General features: G+C 37.8%; 1 protein-coding gene across 1 annotated transcript; it reads left to right on the top strand.

Annotated features, from left to right (window-relative positions):
• Positions 1 to 3,164: 3,164 nt before the first annotated feature.
• On the top strand, positions 3,165 to 7,977 carry LOC122058633 (mannose-6-phosphate isomerase 1-like). Its single transcript, XM_042621269.1, has 5 exons — positions 3,165 to 3,849; positions 3,954 to 4,121; positions 5,330 to 5,542; positions 7,069 to 7,335; positions 7,460 to 7,977. Exons 1-5 carry the CDS (start codon positions 3,496 to 3,498, stop codon positions 7,787 to 7,789), a joined length of 1,332 nt encoding a protein of 443 aa, XP_042477203.1. The 5' UTR covers positions 3,165 to 3,495; the 3' UTR covers positions 7,790 to 7,977.
• The last annotated feature ends 6,844 nt before the right edge of the window (positions 7,978 to 14,821 follow it).

The following is a 14,821-nucleotide window of genomic DNA, read 5'->3' as shown; positions in this document are numbered from 1 at the left end:
TTATTGTTCTTATATTTCATGTTTTCATGTTTCAGTGTATAATTTATAAATTAAAATTGAGAAGGGTTTTCATGCATAGCTGCATAAGGTGAGAATGGATATGAAGTCTCAAATAGAGGGTTTTAAGTAGGGGTGAAATAGGGCCGGGTTGGGCTGGGTTTCTTAAAACCCTAACCCAACGTTAGGTCCTCAAAATTCAATCCAAGTCCAACCCAACCCTGTCAGGTTCATGTTTAGGCCCAACCCTGTTGGGTTCATACCAACCCAACCTGACCCTAATTGACCCTATCAAGACCAGGTTTGATTGGGTTGGCCTGGGTTGGGTTGACATTGGCTTCTATAATGGTTGGATTTACCTTGATTAACATGTTTTTTCCATTCATGTCTCATATATTAAAAAATTATAGAAAAATAAGATACATATTGGAACCCTAATTTCTATTATAAAGATGCAAGGTTAAATTTTGGGCCGGATGAGGCCTCAACCCTAACCCACCCTCAGGGTCAAAAAACTTGGCCCAAACCTTGTTTAAGCTCAGGGCGGGTTCGGGTTGTCTGAGCCAAACTTTCGTCCCTAATTTTAAGTCTTTTCAAATCTCTCTTGCCTATCAAATTTAAAATTGCAAGTTTTAAGATTTCATGGTTTTAAATTAAACCTCAAGGTTTGGACTCATAATTTTAATTAAAGTTGTAAATTAAAGGTTCCATGTGATTTAAGTTTTCTCTTTTTTGGTAAAAATGGGATTTTAAGTTGAAGACTTTCTATGATTGTTTGGCAATTTACGTTGTCCGGCCACTTTCCAACTAGCATGCCGTGACGGAACCGTCTCAAGCAATAATTTTGTCTTGGACCATACTAGGGTGGTGCCCATTCCGCGAAAATGGCAGTAGGGTGGTGTAGCCTCCACCAACCCTTTCTAATTTTCTAGCCACAGATCGATTTTCTCCATTATTATTATTATTATTTTTTTGTTGGAAGGATCTTCTCCATAAACTTGAAAGTGCTTGTGGAACAGAAAGGGTTGTGGGGAGTACGACCCTCTGACCCCACCACTGCCTCTTTATGTTTGTGCGTTAGTATGGCCAATAGTCATTTATTTTTGTCCACACACATTCATTTATTGATGTATATGACAGGGTTTGATCTCATGACCTCCTTCCTGAGTACTGACTCTTCAAACAGAAGTTGTCATCACTAGCCTAAGCTACTGTTCATCCCTCTTTCTGTTTGTCAAGTGATCAGATCATAGTTTAAATTCTCAAATTGGATCGATCAAGATTGCCAAATTGAATCAATAACGACTGAGATCGATCTAGATCCTTGACCGATCCAATATTTAATGGTACTATAGAAAGGCAAAAATGGTTCAAAATACCAATCCTTTTAAAAGAAAAAGAGAAAAAGAAAAAAAGAAAAGGGATAAATCCATCCCATCCCAATCGATATCGATCTCGAGACTGATCCCAAATTTTAAAACTTTGGACCATATAAAAGCGCATGCAAGAGACGCAGAATGTGTGGACCCTGGAACCCATTGATTCCGGGGTTACGCCCCAAAATAGCTATGCAGGGCTCTTGCTTTACCTAGAAAAAACAAATAAAGCTATCCATTTTTCTTCTCTTCTTAGAGCTGCAAAGCTCCAATAAAAGAGCGTGTAGTCTAGTTTATTTTGTTCCTTTTGATGGAAGTCGCTCTATTAAATCAATGCATGCACCTTCACAAGGGGCATGGAGAAGCCAGAAGAGAGAGGCGAGTTTAAAGTTTTTATTTCATTACTTTGATTGAAAAAAAAAGAAGGAAGAAAGCACGCTACTCGCTTGACATCCCCTAAAAATAGAGGGCAATGTCATCTTTTCATTATCCCTTATTTTTCGGGGTTAGATGTAGAGAACGCAAGTGTGTGAGTAGTATTCTCTCTCCCTAAACTGAAAATAGGGGTGGACTAGCATTGGATTTTTATGTTCAATTAGTTTCATTTGTTATTATTTATTTCGAGTTATTTATTCTAATTAGGTCAATGGTCTCTTCTGATAAAGAGGTCAATAAGGCTCTGGCCTTTTAATTTGGGAGTAAAGCCTCACGTCAGTCACTTTAAACTGGTACGCCGACACTAGCTTCCCATCTTATAATAGTTAGACGCAAAATCACTTACAGGAGTTAGGACTACGTGATTTCCAACTACTGGTCAACCGGTTCAACCATTTCTTAATTTCAACAAAACTTATTCTTTATTTGTTTATGTTAGAAAAAAAAAAAAACAGATAACCTGCTAGCGTGTATCTATACCTAGACATAGATGGACGAGAATACTGTGTTGCCCCCCTGTGTGGAAAATACTTCCACGTGGCCTCTTATTGGTCTGTGTTAGCATGGTGGTCACGTAAGCGGGTAACGTTCTCTTGCCATTATTTTAATTTTTAAGAGAAAATGAACTCTATTTGAGAGTTTGGGCTCAGTGCTAGTGCCTACACTATAGCCATGAAAATGTGTGTAGGCATAGACCATGAGGTGTGTGATGACTATTATGTTTAGGCTTCTCCATTTTTAAGTATCCAGAGTCCCCTTGAAGGAAAGAAAGAAAACCTAGTTTAACATAACAAATATGAAACTATCGATAAGATTTCTCCAAATAGTCTATTGTATCACCAATACAAAAAAGAGTTAAGATATCAAAAAAAAAAAAAGAATCCTATAAATACAATGTAGCTCAAGAGGATGTCGAATCCCCATGCCTTTTCAAACTTATGCCTGATCTTGTATTAGTGGCCTCTTTTTTCTTCTCTCCCCCCAATATGGATCCGCTACATGTACAGTCATCAAAACATGTAATTTTGAGAATCCAACACGTATCCCTTTTATTTCCATATATTACTTTCCTCTTCAACAGTTTAATAGCAATGAGTAGGACATGTGTTGGATTTTCACATGTGCATCCAGGTGAACATAATGCAGAGGATCAAATCTCCCTCTTAATTAGGTTTGGTCCATTCTAACCGGTTCAATCTTTTTTATGGTTTGGTCTAGAGGAACTAGCCCATGGATTTATATCAAAGAAGCACTTAAAGAAGAATAATTACAGGCTGGTGGGCCCAACATAAGACAATGACTTGTTGGCTGTATGCATAAATATAAACTGTAATCTTCTCCAATAACTGACACACTCCTCTCTTCCTCTCTCTCTCTCTCTCTCTCTCTCTCTCTCTCTCTCCCTCTTCCTTCTTCCTCCGGCCTTGTCTGCAACTGTGAATGTGAAGATTTGTCCATTCTTTCCTTTAGATTGGCAATGCCTTAAATTTCTTGATAATCTCTTTCATTCAATTCGACAAAACCGACTTTCGGTCACTTTCTTACACTTTAAGAGTATATTCTCTTTCCCTCTTTCGCTCTCTTCAAATGCTTCAAACTAGAGAGAATTTCAATGGCGCTTTCAGTCTGAAACAGAGCTCAAATCCCAAATTTTTATTTTTTTCACTCTCTTTTTCCCTTTCTGTAGATGGGAGAAGCGGTGGCAATGAAGGAAAAGATTGCGAATGAGCCAGTGAGGTTAAGTTGTTCTGTTCAAAACTACGATTGGGGCAGAATCGGAGAGGATTCAGAGGTTGCGAGGCTGTTTTCCTTGAATTCTGGGTTGCATATTGAACCCAGTAAGCCTTATGCCGAACTTTGGATGGGAAGCCATGAGTCAGGGCCGTCGTTTGTGGTGGAAAACGGTGAACCTGATGGTGGTTCTTCTGGGTTTGAGTCGGTGAGTCTGAAGACTCTGAAGTTGTGGATTTCGGAAAACCCTAGTGTTCTTGGTGATAAGGTTGTGAAGAAGTGGGGAACTAATCTTCCTTTCTTGTTCAAGGTATTCAAAATGTTTCTCGATTTAAATAAATTTTGTTTATCTGGATTTCCGAAGAGATTTTTGTTTTCCTTTTTTATGTATTTTAAAAATCTCTGGCGGTGTAGGTGCTTTCAGTTGCAAAAGCATTATCTATACAGGCACATCCAGACAAGGAATTGGCCAGGGCTTTGCATAAATCTAAACCAAAGCTCTACAGAGATGATAACCACAAGCCTGAGATGGCTTTGGCTCTTACAGAGTTTGAGGCCTTGTGTGGATTTGTCAGTATTGAGGTATCAACTAAAAATCTTATTTTCCTGTTCAATTAGACTGCCATTTTCTTGTTGATTTCGTTACCTTTACAAAAATAGCTTGTTTCTGTATGCCACCTTGAAGATCCAATGGAGTTCCTTACAAGCATCTGTTATTCTCTCTGCTTATGGTATCTAATTACTAACACAGGACGGTGGTATTTGAAATTCTCTATAATAAGGATGGATGATTTGTGTAATTTGTGTTATTATTGCATGTAATATGATATGAGTTTCGAAGATTTGTCCTGGGAGATATGATCTGAAATTTGCTTACATTCTGCCAGCTTCTGTGAGTTTGATTTCCTAGTTTATTCATCTTTGATTGCATATGATTTGTTTAATATGTTGTATCATACATTTTCTTCTATAATCATTTTAATTTGAAGGAAATTCATTCAGATTTGAGAGAGTTTATGATTGACTGGATTTCTAGACCTACCTGAATTGGCCTGTGAACAGGGCAGGAGGCTGGTTCTTGTTTAAACAATTTCAATTTGGTCTTGCGCAATCTGACTATGATTCCCCCCCCCCCTCCCCACCAAAAAGAAAAAGAAGGAAACTATTAAAATTTTAGAAGGAGAAGGAAAAGGCAAGAAGTTATTACTTTTTAGGGGGAGAGTTTTCTGTCCGGAAGCGCGGCTCCTGCATCAGCACGGGGTCCAATGAGTTTATCTTTCTGTTTCACATGTCTGCATTTTTTATTTTCTTTATGTTCTCTTTCCCCTCCCCACCCTCCCAAAAAAGAAAACTCATAACAAAACAATTTCATTGAAACATATGCACACAGCACACACTTGAAATAAGGGGCAAGACAGGGAAAGATGGAGATCACCAAACTACTGCATTTAATCTAAAGCCAGCCGTTTGCCATTGTTTTTTCAACATCTGCTTGTCAAACTTGAATATTTGAGCATCTTGCACAATATAATCTGGGGCACTTAAACAATAGATCCCTCACATAGCAACAAAAATGATTTTTTTTTTTTTTTTATTCATTTATTTATTTCATGAGAGGCGCACAAAGGGCTTCATTTTGGTAAATTTCCTGATATATGAGGGAAAAGTAGGCAGTGTAACTAGATTTTTATATATAGACATTGACCTTTTTGAAGAGAGCCAACTTATTCATCGGAAATGATCCAAAATGCATTGGTAATCATTGTTCTGTTTATGCTATGTTTCTACAGGAGCTTAAAGATGTGCTTCATGATGTTCCGGAGATTATAGATCTGGTTGGTAATGCTGACGCTGATGAAGTTTTACACATTAATGAGAAATATGGGGAGAAGAGAGTAAAATCCATCCTGCGGTCAATCTTCACCCAGTTGATGACAGTAAGTGAGAATGCTATCTCAGAAGCTGTATTCAAAATGAAAAGACGTCTGAACATGGAAAATACGGTATGTAAAATTCTTGTTACTTATTTGTTTCGTGGTATTTAATTGTCTATTAGTTGTAACTGCGGTGTTTCTGTCATTTCATTACCCAGTAGGATAATCCAATTATGAAAGGGCTACATTTTTGTTAAAGCAGATCTCTTTCCCTGCAACATATAACTGATAGCTTGTGATGTCACTAGCTTCCTTTTGTTTTTTGCTCCACAAAATTGAAATTTCTAAAAGTTTTGCATAGATCACCTTTATTACTCCCAACTTGAAATTGGATTTATTCATCCCTTTTATCGAGCATTAAGTTCTAGATGTTATTGATCAAACAAAAAGATAAAAACATTTTCCTTTCTTCAGTTGCTTCTGCAAATTGCTAATTTGTTACTTGAAGCTGAATACTGAAGCCATTCAAAGGAATTAGGGTGATTTGGCTTGAGAAATGTTTGAATAATTTCTCAAGGAGATATAACAACATAAGAAATATGTTTGTACATTGTTCCTCTGCATTCTTTATGTCTAGATTATAAAAGGAGATATTTAGAGCATTCCTATGGTAATGGCAGAGCTAATGTTCTTTATCACTCGGTGCTTCTTAGTTCAAATCCCCTTTTCTGTAAATGTTAATGGACACTTGAGTACAAGTTCAGGAATGTGATTCAGTGTGGCACATACTGGAGCAGATAGATTTTGTTCATCTGATATGGTCCAGCAGCAGTAGAGGAATATTTACAGACTTGAAGTGAGACTATCATTTCTTTAAGGTCCTATAGGCTTGTGGTGTATTCTGTCATGGCTGAAACTGAGGGAGTGGTTTTTGGTTTGTGGCTAAATCTAGAGGATTTACGGATTTAGGTCTTAAGGCAATTCAAGCAGTGGATTGGATGGATCTCTGGAACTATAATTTTCGCAGAGGTTGGCATCTCATTCAGGGAGGCTTAATATTAGCCTTCATTGGGAGAGAGCATCTCATTAACATGCATTATGGACTCCAAGGTTGGCTTGTAATTAGGTGGCAGGTCAGGTGGCTGAGCAAGAAACTCAAATATCTCAAGTACATGGGGTAGAATAGTCTGTTCCAATACTATACCAATAGTTTCTCGTTCCATTTTATCTGTTCCACCCATCCTTGGTTATTTTTCTTTGCAATTTTTTTGTGTTTCTTCTATTGGCTTATCCATATTAGATATTTTTTATTCATTAAAACAATAAAATATCTTTTGATGTTTCTAAAATCCGTTCTTTATGGATTCTCTGAGGCAAATATGAAACCTGTTGCTTTTATTTATACTAGCATTCTTCTCAAGGCTTCAAGAAAGCAGTTATTTTCACATAATTATAATTAATCTCAACTCCTCCTACAAGCGGTTAAATGTTATCAAACCTCAAACCCAACACTCTCACAAATGTTCAAGGGTCATTTGCTTGCTCCTCCCGTCCGAATTGAGGCAATCTGTTTAATTGGGAGATCTTGTGCTATGCACCAATTCTTCTCCCTTTCTTCTACAATTTTTTTTTTACCGATGCTTATGCTGCTTCAGGTGAGACATTTGACAGACAAGGAACAGCTGGTATTAAGACTAGAGAAGCAATATTCGGGCGATATTGGTGTTATGTCAGCCTTCTTTTTGAACTACGTGAAGCTTAAACCTGGTGAAGCACTGTACTTGGGGGCTAATGAACCCCATGCATATATATCTGGTGAATGCATTGAATGCATGGCAACCTCGGACAATGTTGTGCGTGCTGGACTCACCCCAAAGTATCGAGACGTCCAAACTCTGTGTTCCATGCTTACATACAAACAGGTAAACATCCTAACTATGAAGAGGTTTTCACCAAACCAGTGAGTTCATAAGGTATATATATATATATATATACATATATATATTTAAGATGTTGGATCAGTCCCCTTATCCAGTTTTGTTGCAGGGCTTTCCTGGAATTCTTCAAGGGGTTCGCTTGAATCCATATACTAAAAGGTACCTCCCACCTTTTGATGAATTTGAGGTTGATCATTGCATTCTTCCTCAAGGAACATCTGCTATACTTCCTGTAGCCCAAGGCCCATCCCTTTTCCTGGTCACGGCGGGAGAGGGCACGATGCGAACAGGCACAGGCTTATCTGTAGAAAAGATAGAAAAGATTTCAGAAGGTTCTGTTCATTTTATGCCTGCGAACACCGAGATCTCAGTGACCGCCATAGGAGGAATGCAACTTTATAGGGCTGGGGTGAATAGCAAGTTTCTTTCAGAGAATTGAGTGGAAGAAAGTAGTACCATTTCTTACATAAAATTGTAAGCAGCTTTGGTGCTTTACATGTTTTATACCCTATATACTTCATTTTTTCATTACTAGGTATGTATTTGTATGAGCTAAGTTACGCTCCCTCATGTAGTATGAACACTGGAAATATAAATAATAGTGATGATATGGTCAAATTAAAGAAAGATTGTTAGTTATATTCAATGTATTACCAGCCAAAGCCTTCATATTAAATACCATGAAGAAAAAAATTTGTATTGAGTGAACTGTGAAGGCAAGCTTGCTTTCTTGGTTCACATTTATCCATTCATGGGTAGCTAATGGAATTAGCTGCTATGGGAGCATGGATTTAGCTGCCGATACCAATCCCGAGCAGATCGGATTGGATTGGCGTTTATCGGACGGTTTTGCCCTTGCTTTTTTCGAAAACTAATTTTTTTTTTTTATTGTTCTACCTCTGAAACAGTACGGATAACTGCTCCGGATCGATCAAGGATTGAAGATTGGTCTCAACCAATACCAATACTTGAAACCATGACTAAAGCCTCTGAAGTGAGAACAGTAAGGTTTTTTCTTTTTCTTTTTTTTTTTTGAGAAAAATGAATATTACTGACAACAGAGAATGCAACTTGGTGTGAAATCTCCAAGATGTTGTCCATACAGAATGGAGTAAAAGGTGGAGGAATTGAGCCACCTCTGGTTTGCAGTTGTACGCAATCACTCGTACGCAACCTGATTACGCAGGGAACAAGGAAAGAAAATGCATAAAAGGAAAGTAACTTAATCACGCAAAGCGGAGAAGATGAATTTGAAACCCAATCACGCAAAACCCAGAATTCAATCAAAAAACTCGTAAATGGCGGAAGAAATATAAATGAGAAAGAAAGAGATAGAGAGAGAGAGCCTCTACATAAGATTTCAGGAGCAATGTCCATACCACCAGGCACCAGCACGTGCCAATAAGAGAGATAGTGTTTTGATATGTTTGATTCTGAATGACTTTATTAATACCCCCAATTTTGAGCCAATAGAACACATGCTGAAAAAAAATTAGTTTAATACAAACAAAATAAATTATGCCAATAGTTAAGGCCTCCTTGGTATCAATTGTTTCTATTTAAGAAAAATTGATAAAATACAAAAATCACAAATAGTTCAAGGCTGCGTTTGGTAGTCATCCAAACAAATGTTTCTAGGGTTTTTTCATTTTACGAGAAGAAGAAAATTGAATCTTTCTTTTGATATCAACGGTTCGTTTTTTTTGTCTTTTTTAAAAGAATCGAGTGAAAAAAAAAAAAAAAAAAGAAGGAAAACTTTCAACATTTAAGAAACATTCCATTTGAAAAAAAGTTATGTCCACGATAATTTCCCCAATGCCAAAACCTTCTCTGTTGAAACTCTAAAGAATTAGAGTGGTGAAGAATCCATTAAGAACTTTCGCTCAATCTTTGCTTTCCCTCAACATTGTTGATCACTAGTCTCTCTCATCCCAATCTTAGTGAAATCGGACTGAAAACCCCTTTTCGTGTAGAAAAATTCCCGTTTGATTCTCTCTCCCTCATCCCTCTCGATGAAACCATTTTTTAAACAGATTTACCAAACACCATTTTTTTAAGAAAAAAAAAGATTTTTTAACACAAAAATAGAAAATTCTAGTTTTGACATGAAACATCATTTTTGGAATAGAAATGTTACAAAACGCAGCCTAAGTGTCATTTTCTATTTTGGCCAAAAATGATTTTTTGATCATTTTTGCGTTAAACTTTAATTAGCACGTGCTTGTAAGTTCTAATATGGAGGGATAAGTTAGTCATTTGCTTTTTAGTTATAAATCCAAGTCCCTTGCCCCCACTTCCTCTTCTTCTTCTTCTTCTTCTTCTTATTTTTCTTACCCAGTCCAAACCATGCCGCAACCTTCAATTTTCTCCAGTAAGACCTAGCCAAACCCGAGCTCACTTCTCCTTTCCTTCCCACTCGATCTCCCTTATTTTTTTCTCTACAAATGGAGGAGCCATAACCACTGTTGCAACTGAGAGACATAGGCTCATCAAGATAAAAAAAATGGTTTATTTTGATTTGTTCACGACAGCAATCACTGGACCAAGCTACAGGTAACCACAGTAAATCCCCCTCTTCTTTCTTTACCATGGAGAAGCACAAGAGAAGAAGTGAGAGCTGGAGAGACATGGGGCTCTCTTTGATTTCAGATCTACTTTCAGATTTGAATTCAAAGTTGAAGAAGGGGCAGAAGAAGGGACATGGGTAGATCAGAGGCGAAGATGGAAACAAAGAAGAATGGGGAGGAGAAGCGAGAGAGAAAGGAGTTGCAACGAGCAAGCTAGAGAAAGTGGAGAAAGAGAGTTACAAAGAAGATGGGTGAAGTGGACATCTCTTCACCCATTTCTTCAAAAAACCATTTTATACATAGGGATACCAAACTTATTTCGTATACAAAAAAAAAACCATTTTTGTCTTATAGTTACCAAACCATTTTTATGTTTTAATCAAAAATGATCTTCATTAATGATTTTTGTTAAATAGGTAAAAATAAAACGAAAAATGATACCAAAGAGGACCTAAATTATAATGGTTCGTTTAGTTTGTAACCATTCAGAATTTGTAAACTTTGTAATCTTATTATACTTAGCCTTTTGCCACAACTTGTATTCATTTGGATAGGGGAGCAAATGTGGTAATTTCATATTAAGTTGGTTTTTCACTCAAAAAATTCCTATCAATTTGACCAACGCCCAAAACCAAAAATATTGAACATTTTTATCTATAAAATTACCCCCGTTTTATTTTAAATTTTCACCCTTGGCCCCCTCTCCCCTTCTCCATCTCCAGATCCCTATTCCCCTCACTCTCCCCTCCATGGAGTTGTGGTGGTTGTCAATCTCACTCCATTAGCTTTACCCATTTTTTAGCAATTAAACTCATATCTGGGATGGATGTTAAATTTTCTATTGGGTGGGTTAGCATACTCGAAGATTTTGTTTACCAAAACTGTTTTGGCACGTTGACTTTTGGTGGGGTGAGTCATCATGTTCAATACTGGAAAATTGTCACATATTTGGTTATTGGACCTTGCTTGACACACCTTATTTGGTATAAAGATATCACGCACATGTGGACATAATATTTTATCCTTTTAATAGGAAAAAATTTATTGATTTCCTTTTGCAGGATTGGTTCATACCCACACTCTATAGATAGTTGGCATTGACCCATTAAATGTACGACAAACAAACCTAAAGATGAGAGAAGAAGAGGATAAACAAGATTAACGTTGATTGTGCTATGAAAGGAGCGTATTAAAAGGGATACAAAGAGGCATCATTTTTTGGCCATGTGTTTAGGCATGCCTATACCCTCTTGATATTGTTTGTATTGCATGCTTGTCATATCTCCATGTTTTATTGTGCATATAAATTCTTTCAAAGGAAGCTCCGTCAGTTGCACCGTTTGCATTTTTGAAATTGAAGATTATATTCTTGACAATAGCTTTGTGACAGAGCAGATTTGGTTTGAGACATATTGTTGTATTCTAAGAATCTGAATGGATGATTGATCAGCCAAGTAAAAAATCACGCCTGGTCACTTCCTCTAACCCATCTAGAATCCAGACATCTTACCCAGAAACAAAAAATCTAGAATCTAGACACCCTTGTAGTTCTTGATGGATGAAATTTCAATATCGGATCTAATGAAATAGAATGAATTGAAACGGTATTTTGTAAGTACATAATAATCTTGAATATATTAACTATTTTTTTATTTTCTGATCGCCTGAAAGGGACAAGAGAAGAATCGTGCATAGAAGTGAACTTTTTTTTTTTTTTTGGGACTTAAAACCATTTATTACCGGAAGAAAACCATCCCAGTTCAGTCAGCGAACAAAGAGAGACTAAAACAAGCGGATGAAAATCCTCTGTTTTTCTCATCTCTGTTTTTCCTTGTTTTGTTACCTGCAGAACACGATATATGGACAATTTTAAGATCAACGGTCAAGGTTGGATGAGGATTATTACATCCGGTGCGTTGGTCTTAAAGTTGTCCACGTATTGTGTTCTGCGGATAACGAAACAAGGAAAAATAGGGATGAAAAAAACAGAGGATTATTTTCCAGAACGAAGCAGGGAAATAAGAAAACCAAGAAAGACTACATTGGGCATATGTTGATCCCTCAAAGAAGGAGTCGGCGACAGCATTGGCTTCTCTGAAGCAATGGATGACTGTGACGCATACGATAGCATCAATGAGGTGGAAACAGTTGGAGATGATGGATGAGATGCGCCATGGGCAGGAAGATGATCATCTATGAAGAAAGTTAATGATCAGTTGGTTGTCTCCTTCAATAACCACCAGACTACAGTTCCAAGATATTGTGATTAGTAAGGCTTGCCGAACCGCCAGAGCTTCTGTAACAAGAATATAGGTGTTTCCAATTCCACCTTTGAATCCGCAAATGAAGTTTACAGATGAGTCCTACAGACAACGCCAATACCCGTGAGGCCTGGATTTTCCCCTGCTCGCCCCATCCACATTGAATTTCAGAATATTAGCTAACGGAGGGATCCAAGAAACCCACCTTGGATTCAAGCGGGGAGGGATCCAAGATGGAGGATGTTGATCCAAAGATGCCGAAATGGAGGCTCGAATGATAGCTGCTAGATTGAAAGTTTCCTGACGATGAACCCAATTCCAGTAGGAGACGTATTATGTTGCAGAAAAGAGATATCCTGAGAGTTTTATCTTTGTTGGATGGCCTTTTGGTGTAGATAATGTTGATGATACTATGGATAAGAAGATGACTTTTCAGAGATTGAAGGAATCCAGTAGACCAAATGCATTGCACCAAAGGACACTCTAAGAAGAGGTGATTCTAATTTTGAATGTGATGAGAGCAGAGCCAGCATCATATCTCCAAGCTAAAACCTCTGTTGTTCAACAGGTCATGAAGTGGTAACTTTTTTTTGTAACATCTTCCAGATGAGGAATTGTGTCTTTGGGGTGGTTGGAAGGAACCAAAGTTTGAGCCAGTGTCATTGGGGGGAATCTGTGGACCATTGATAGCAAGACTGTATATCAATGCCACAGAGAATGAACCATTGGTAGTTGCCATCCAGATGACTCTATTCTAATGTGGAAAGATGGGAATAGGGATAGAGAAAATGCTAAAGGCAACTTCCGGGGGCCACCAAAGAAAGATGATATCACGTTTCCATGAGTGAGAGGCAAAATCAATAAGTTAAGAGACCTGCATTGGTGCATCTTTGTGAATAAGGAAAGGAGCTATTGGTTGTGGGTGATTCAAGATCCAATAGTTAGACCAAGGATTGATGGAATTTCCTCACCAACTCGGAAGAGTAGGCCTTGGTGGAGAAGTTCTCGCGTCACGCAAACCGACTTCCAGCCCCATGAAGAAGTAGTTGGGCATGCGGCTTGTAACAATGAAGAAGGATAATGTTCTCATTTGTATGTCCCCCTTTGATAAATCCATTTTGATTCAAGGAGATTATCCAGTTGAGAATAGGGCGGAGCCTATTGACCATGATTCTTGAAATGATATTGTAAATGAAATTGCATAATCCAATTGGCCTAAAATCCGAGATCCCTGTAAGATGTTGACTTTAGGGATGAGATTGATGTATTTTTGATTCATCTGTCAGCCAAAGGTTCCATCTGAGAAGAACATTTTAACACATGAGATGACATCTTGACCAATGATTGACCAAGTTTTGTGGAAGAACAACCATGGAAAGCAGTCTGGTCTTGGTGATTTATATGCAGGCATTTAGAATACAGTACAGGTAATTTCATCTGTGGTCACTGGCCTTAAGACACTGGCATTGTCTTCGGGGGAGACTCTACCTCTGATAGGGATGAAGCAAAAGTCCTCTAGAGGCTACTGTTGTGTAGTGTAAAAATTATTGAAATTGTCTGAGATTGCCTCTCCGATCTCTCTTTCCCCTTGGATATTAAGGTCACTAATGTTTATTGAGTTGATGTTGTTCCTTGCACGTCTCTTAAGTGTGGACATATGAAAGAATCTTGTGTTGTGATACCCCAGTCTGATTCATTCAATTCAGATTTTTGTCTCCAGAATGTTTCCTCTTGGTGTACCAGACATACAAGCCCGAAGGTACTTTTCCTGTGGAAACCAGCCATCATCGCAATGCTGTGGGAGGACCTGCAACATAGATTCAATTGATCGTTTGAAGTGTCCCATCTTCTGAAAAATGTTTCCAATAACATTTCTATCCCAGCTTTTGAGATAGGCTTATAAGTTCTTAAGCTTGTCGTTTATAATGTATGAGGGGGAGCCATTAGCACACTGATAATCTCATGAGGAAGTGATGATCTCTAAGAACCCCGGTTCTGAAGTCCAAAAAGCTTCAAAGCGAAACGGTCGATGTACCCTTAGTTTTTGTTCATCTGTTTGTAAGATGATGGCTTTGTGATCTGAGGATGCTAATACTTCAAGTGAGATAGTGGAATTAGGAAACTAATTCAGCCAATCCAAATAGAGAGAAAACTATCCAGTTTTGCCTCAATTCGTCTGCCGTCGAACTGATTGTTGCACCATGTAAATTGCTGCTCGTAGATTTAATCTCAGTGGCACATGCCTTGTTAATGAAATTCCTGAAGGCTTGGAGCTGGGAGATTGTTATTGGTCTGCCTCCTAATTTTATCTTCAGAGTGGAGGTAAGAGTTTCAGTCTCCAACTAAAACAAAGGGATGTTCAATAAAGGAGGTGAGATGTAACAAAGAGTCGAATTGTGCTTTTCTAACTGTCTCCAAACAACTCATATAGATGTAGGTCATGTTACATTTAAAATTAATATTTTGCAAATACAGTCCAACATGAACCTAAGAAAGCGAGTGGAAGATAGCCAGTTTTCTAAACAATATTAAGCTGAACAGAGTCTTTCCACATGAGAAGATAGCCAGGTTTGAAAAATATGACCTACAGAACCTAAGAAAGCGAGTGGAAGGTGCTTTTGTTTCAGAAAAAAAAAAAAAAAA

Source organism: Macadamia integrifolia, chromosome 13 (assembly GCF_013358625.1).
Source record: "Macadamia integrifolia cultivar HAES 741 chromosome 13, SCU_Mint_v3, whole genome shotgun sequence".
Classification (NCBI taxonomy): Eukaryota; Viridiplantae; Streptophyta; class Magnoliopsida; order Proteales; family Proteaceae; genus Macadamia; species Macadamia integrifolia.
This window is presented reverse-complemented; position numbering and strand designations above follow the sequence as displayed.

Bases quoted from the DNA above. Each gene is read 5' to 3' on its own strand.
- LOC122058633 (XM_042621269.1), top strand. From the start codon at position 3,496: ATGGGAGAAGCGGTGGCAATGAAGGAAAAGATTGCGAATGAGCCAGTG. The intron at 5,543-7,068 runs GTATGTAAAATT...ATGCTGCTTCAG, and splicing joins GTCTGAACATGGAAAATACG to GTGAGACATTTGACAGACAA. The intron at 7,336-7,459 runs GTAAACATCCTA...GTTTTGTTGCAG, and splicing joins CCATGCTTACATACAAACAG to GGCTTTCCTGGAATTCTTCA.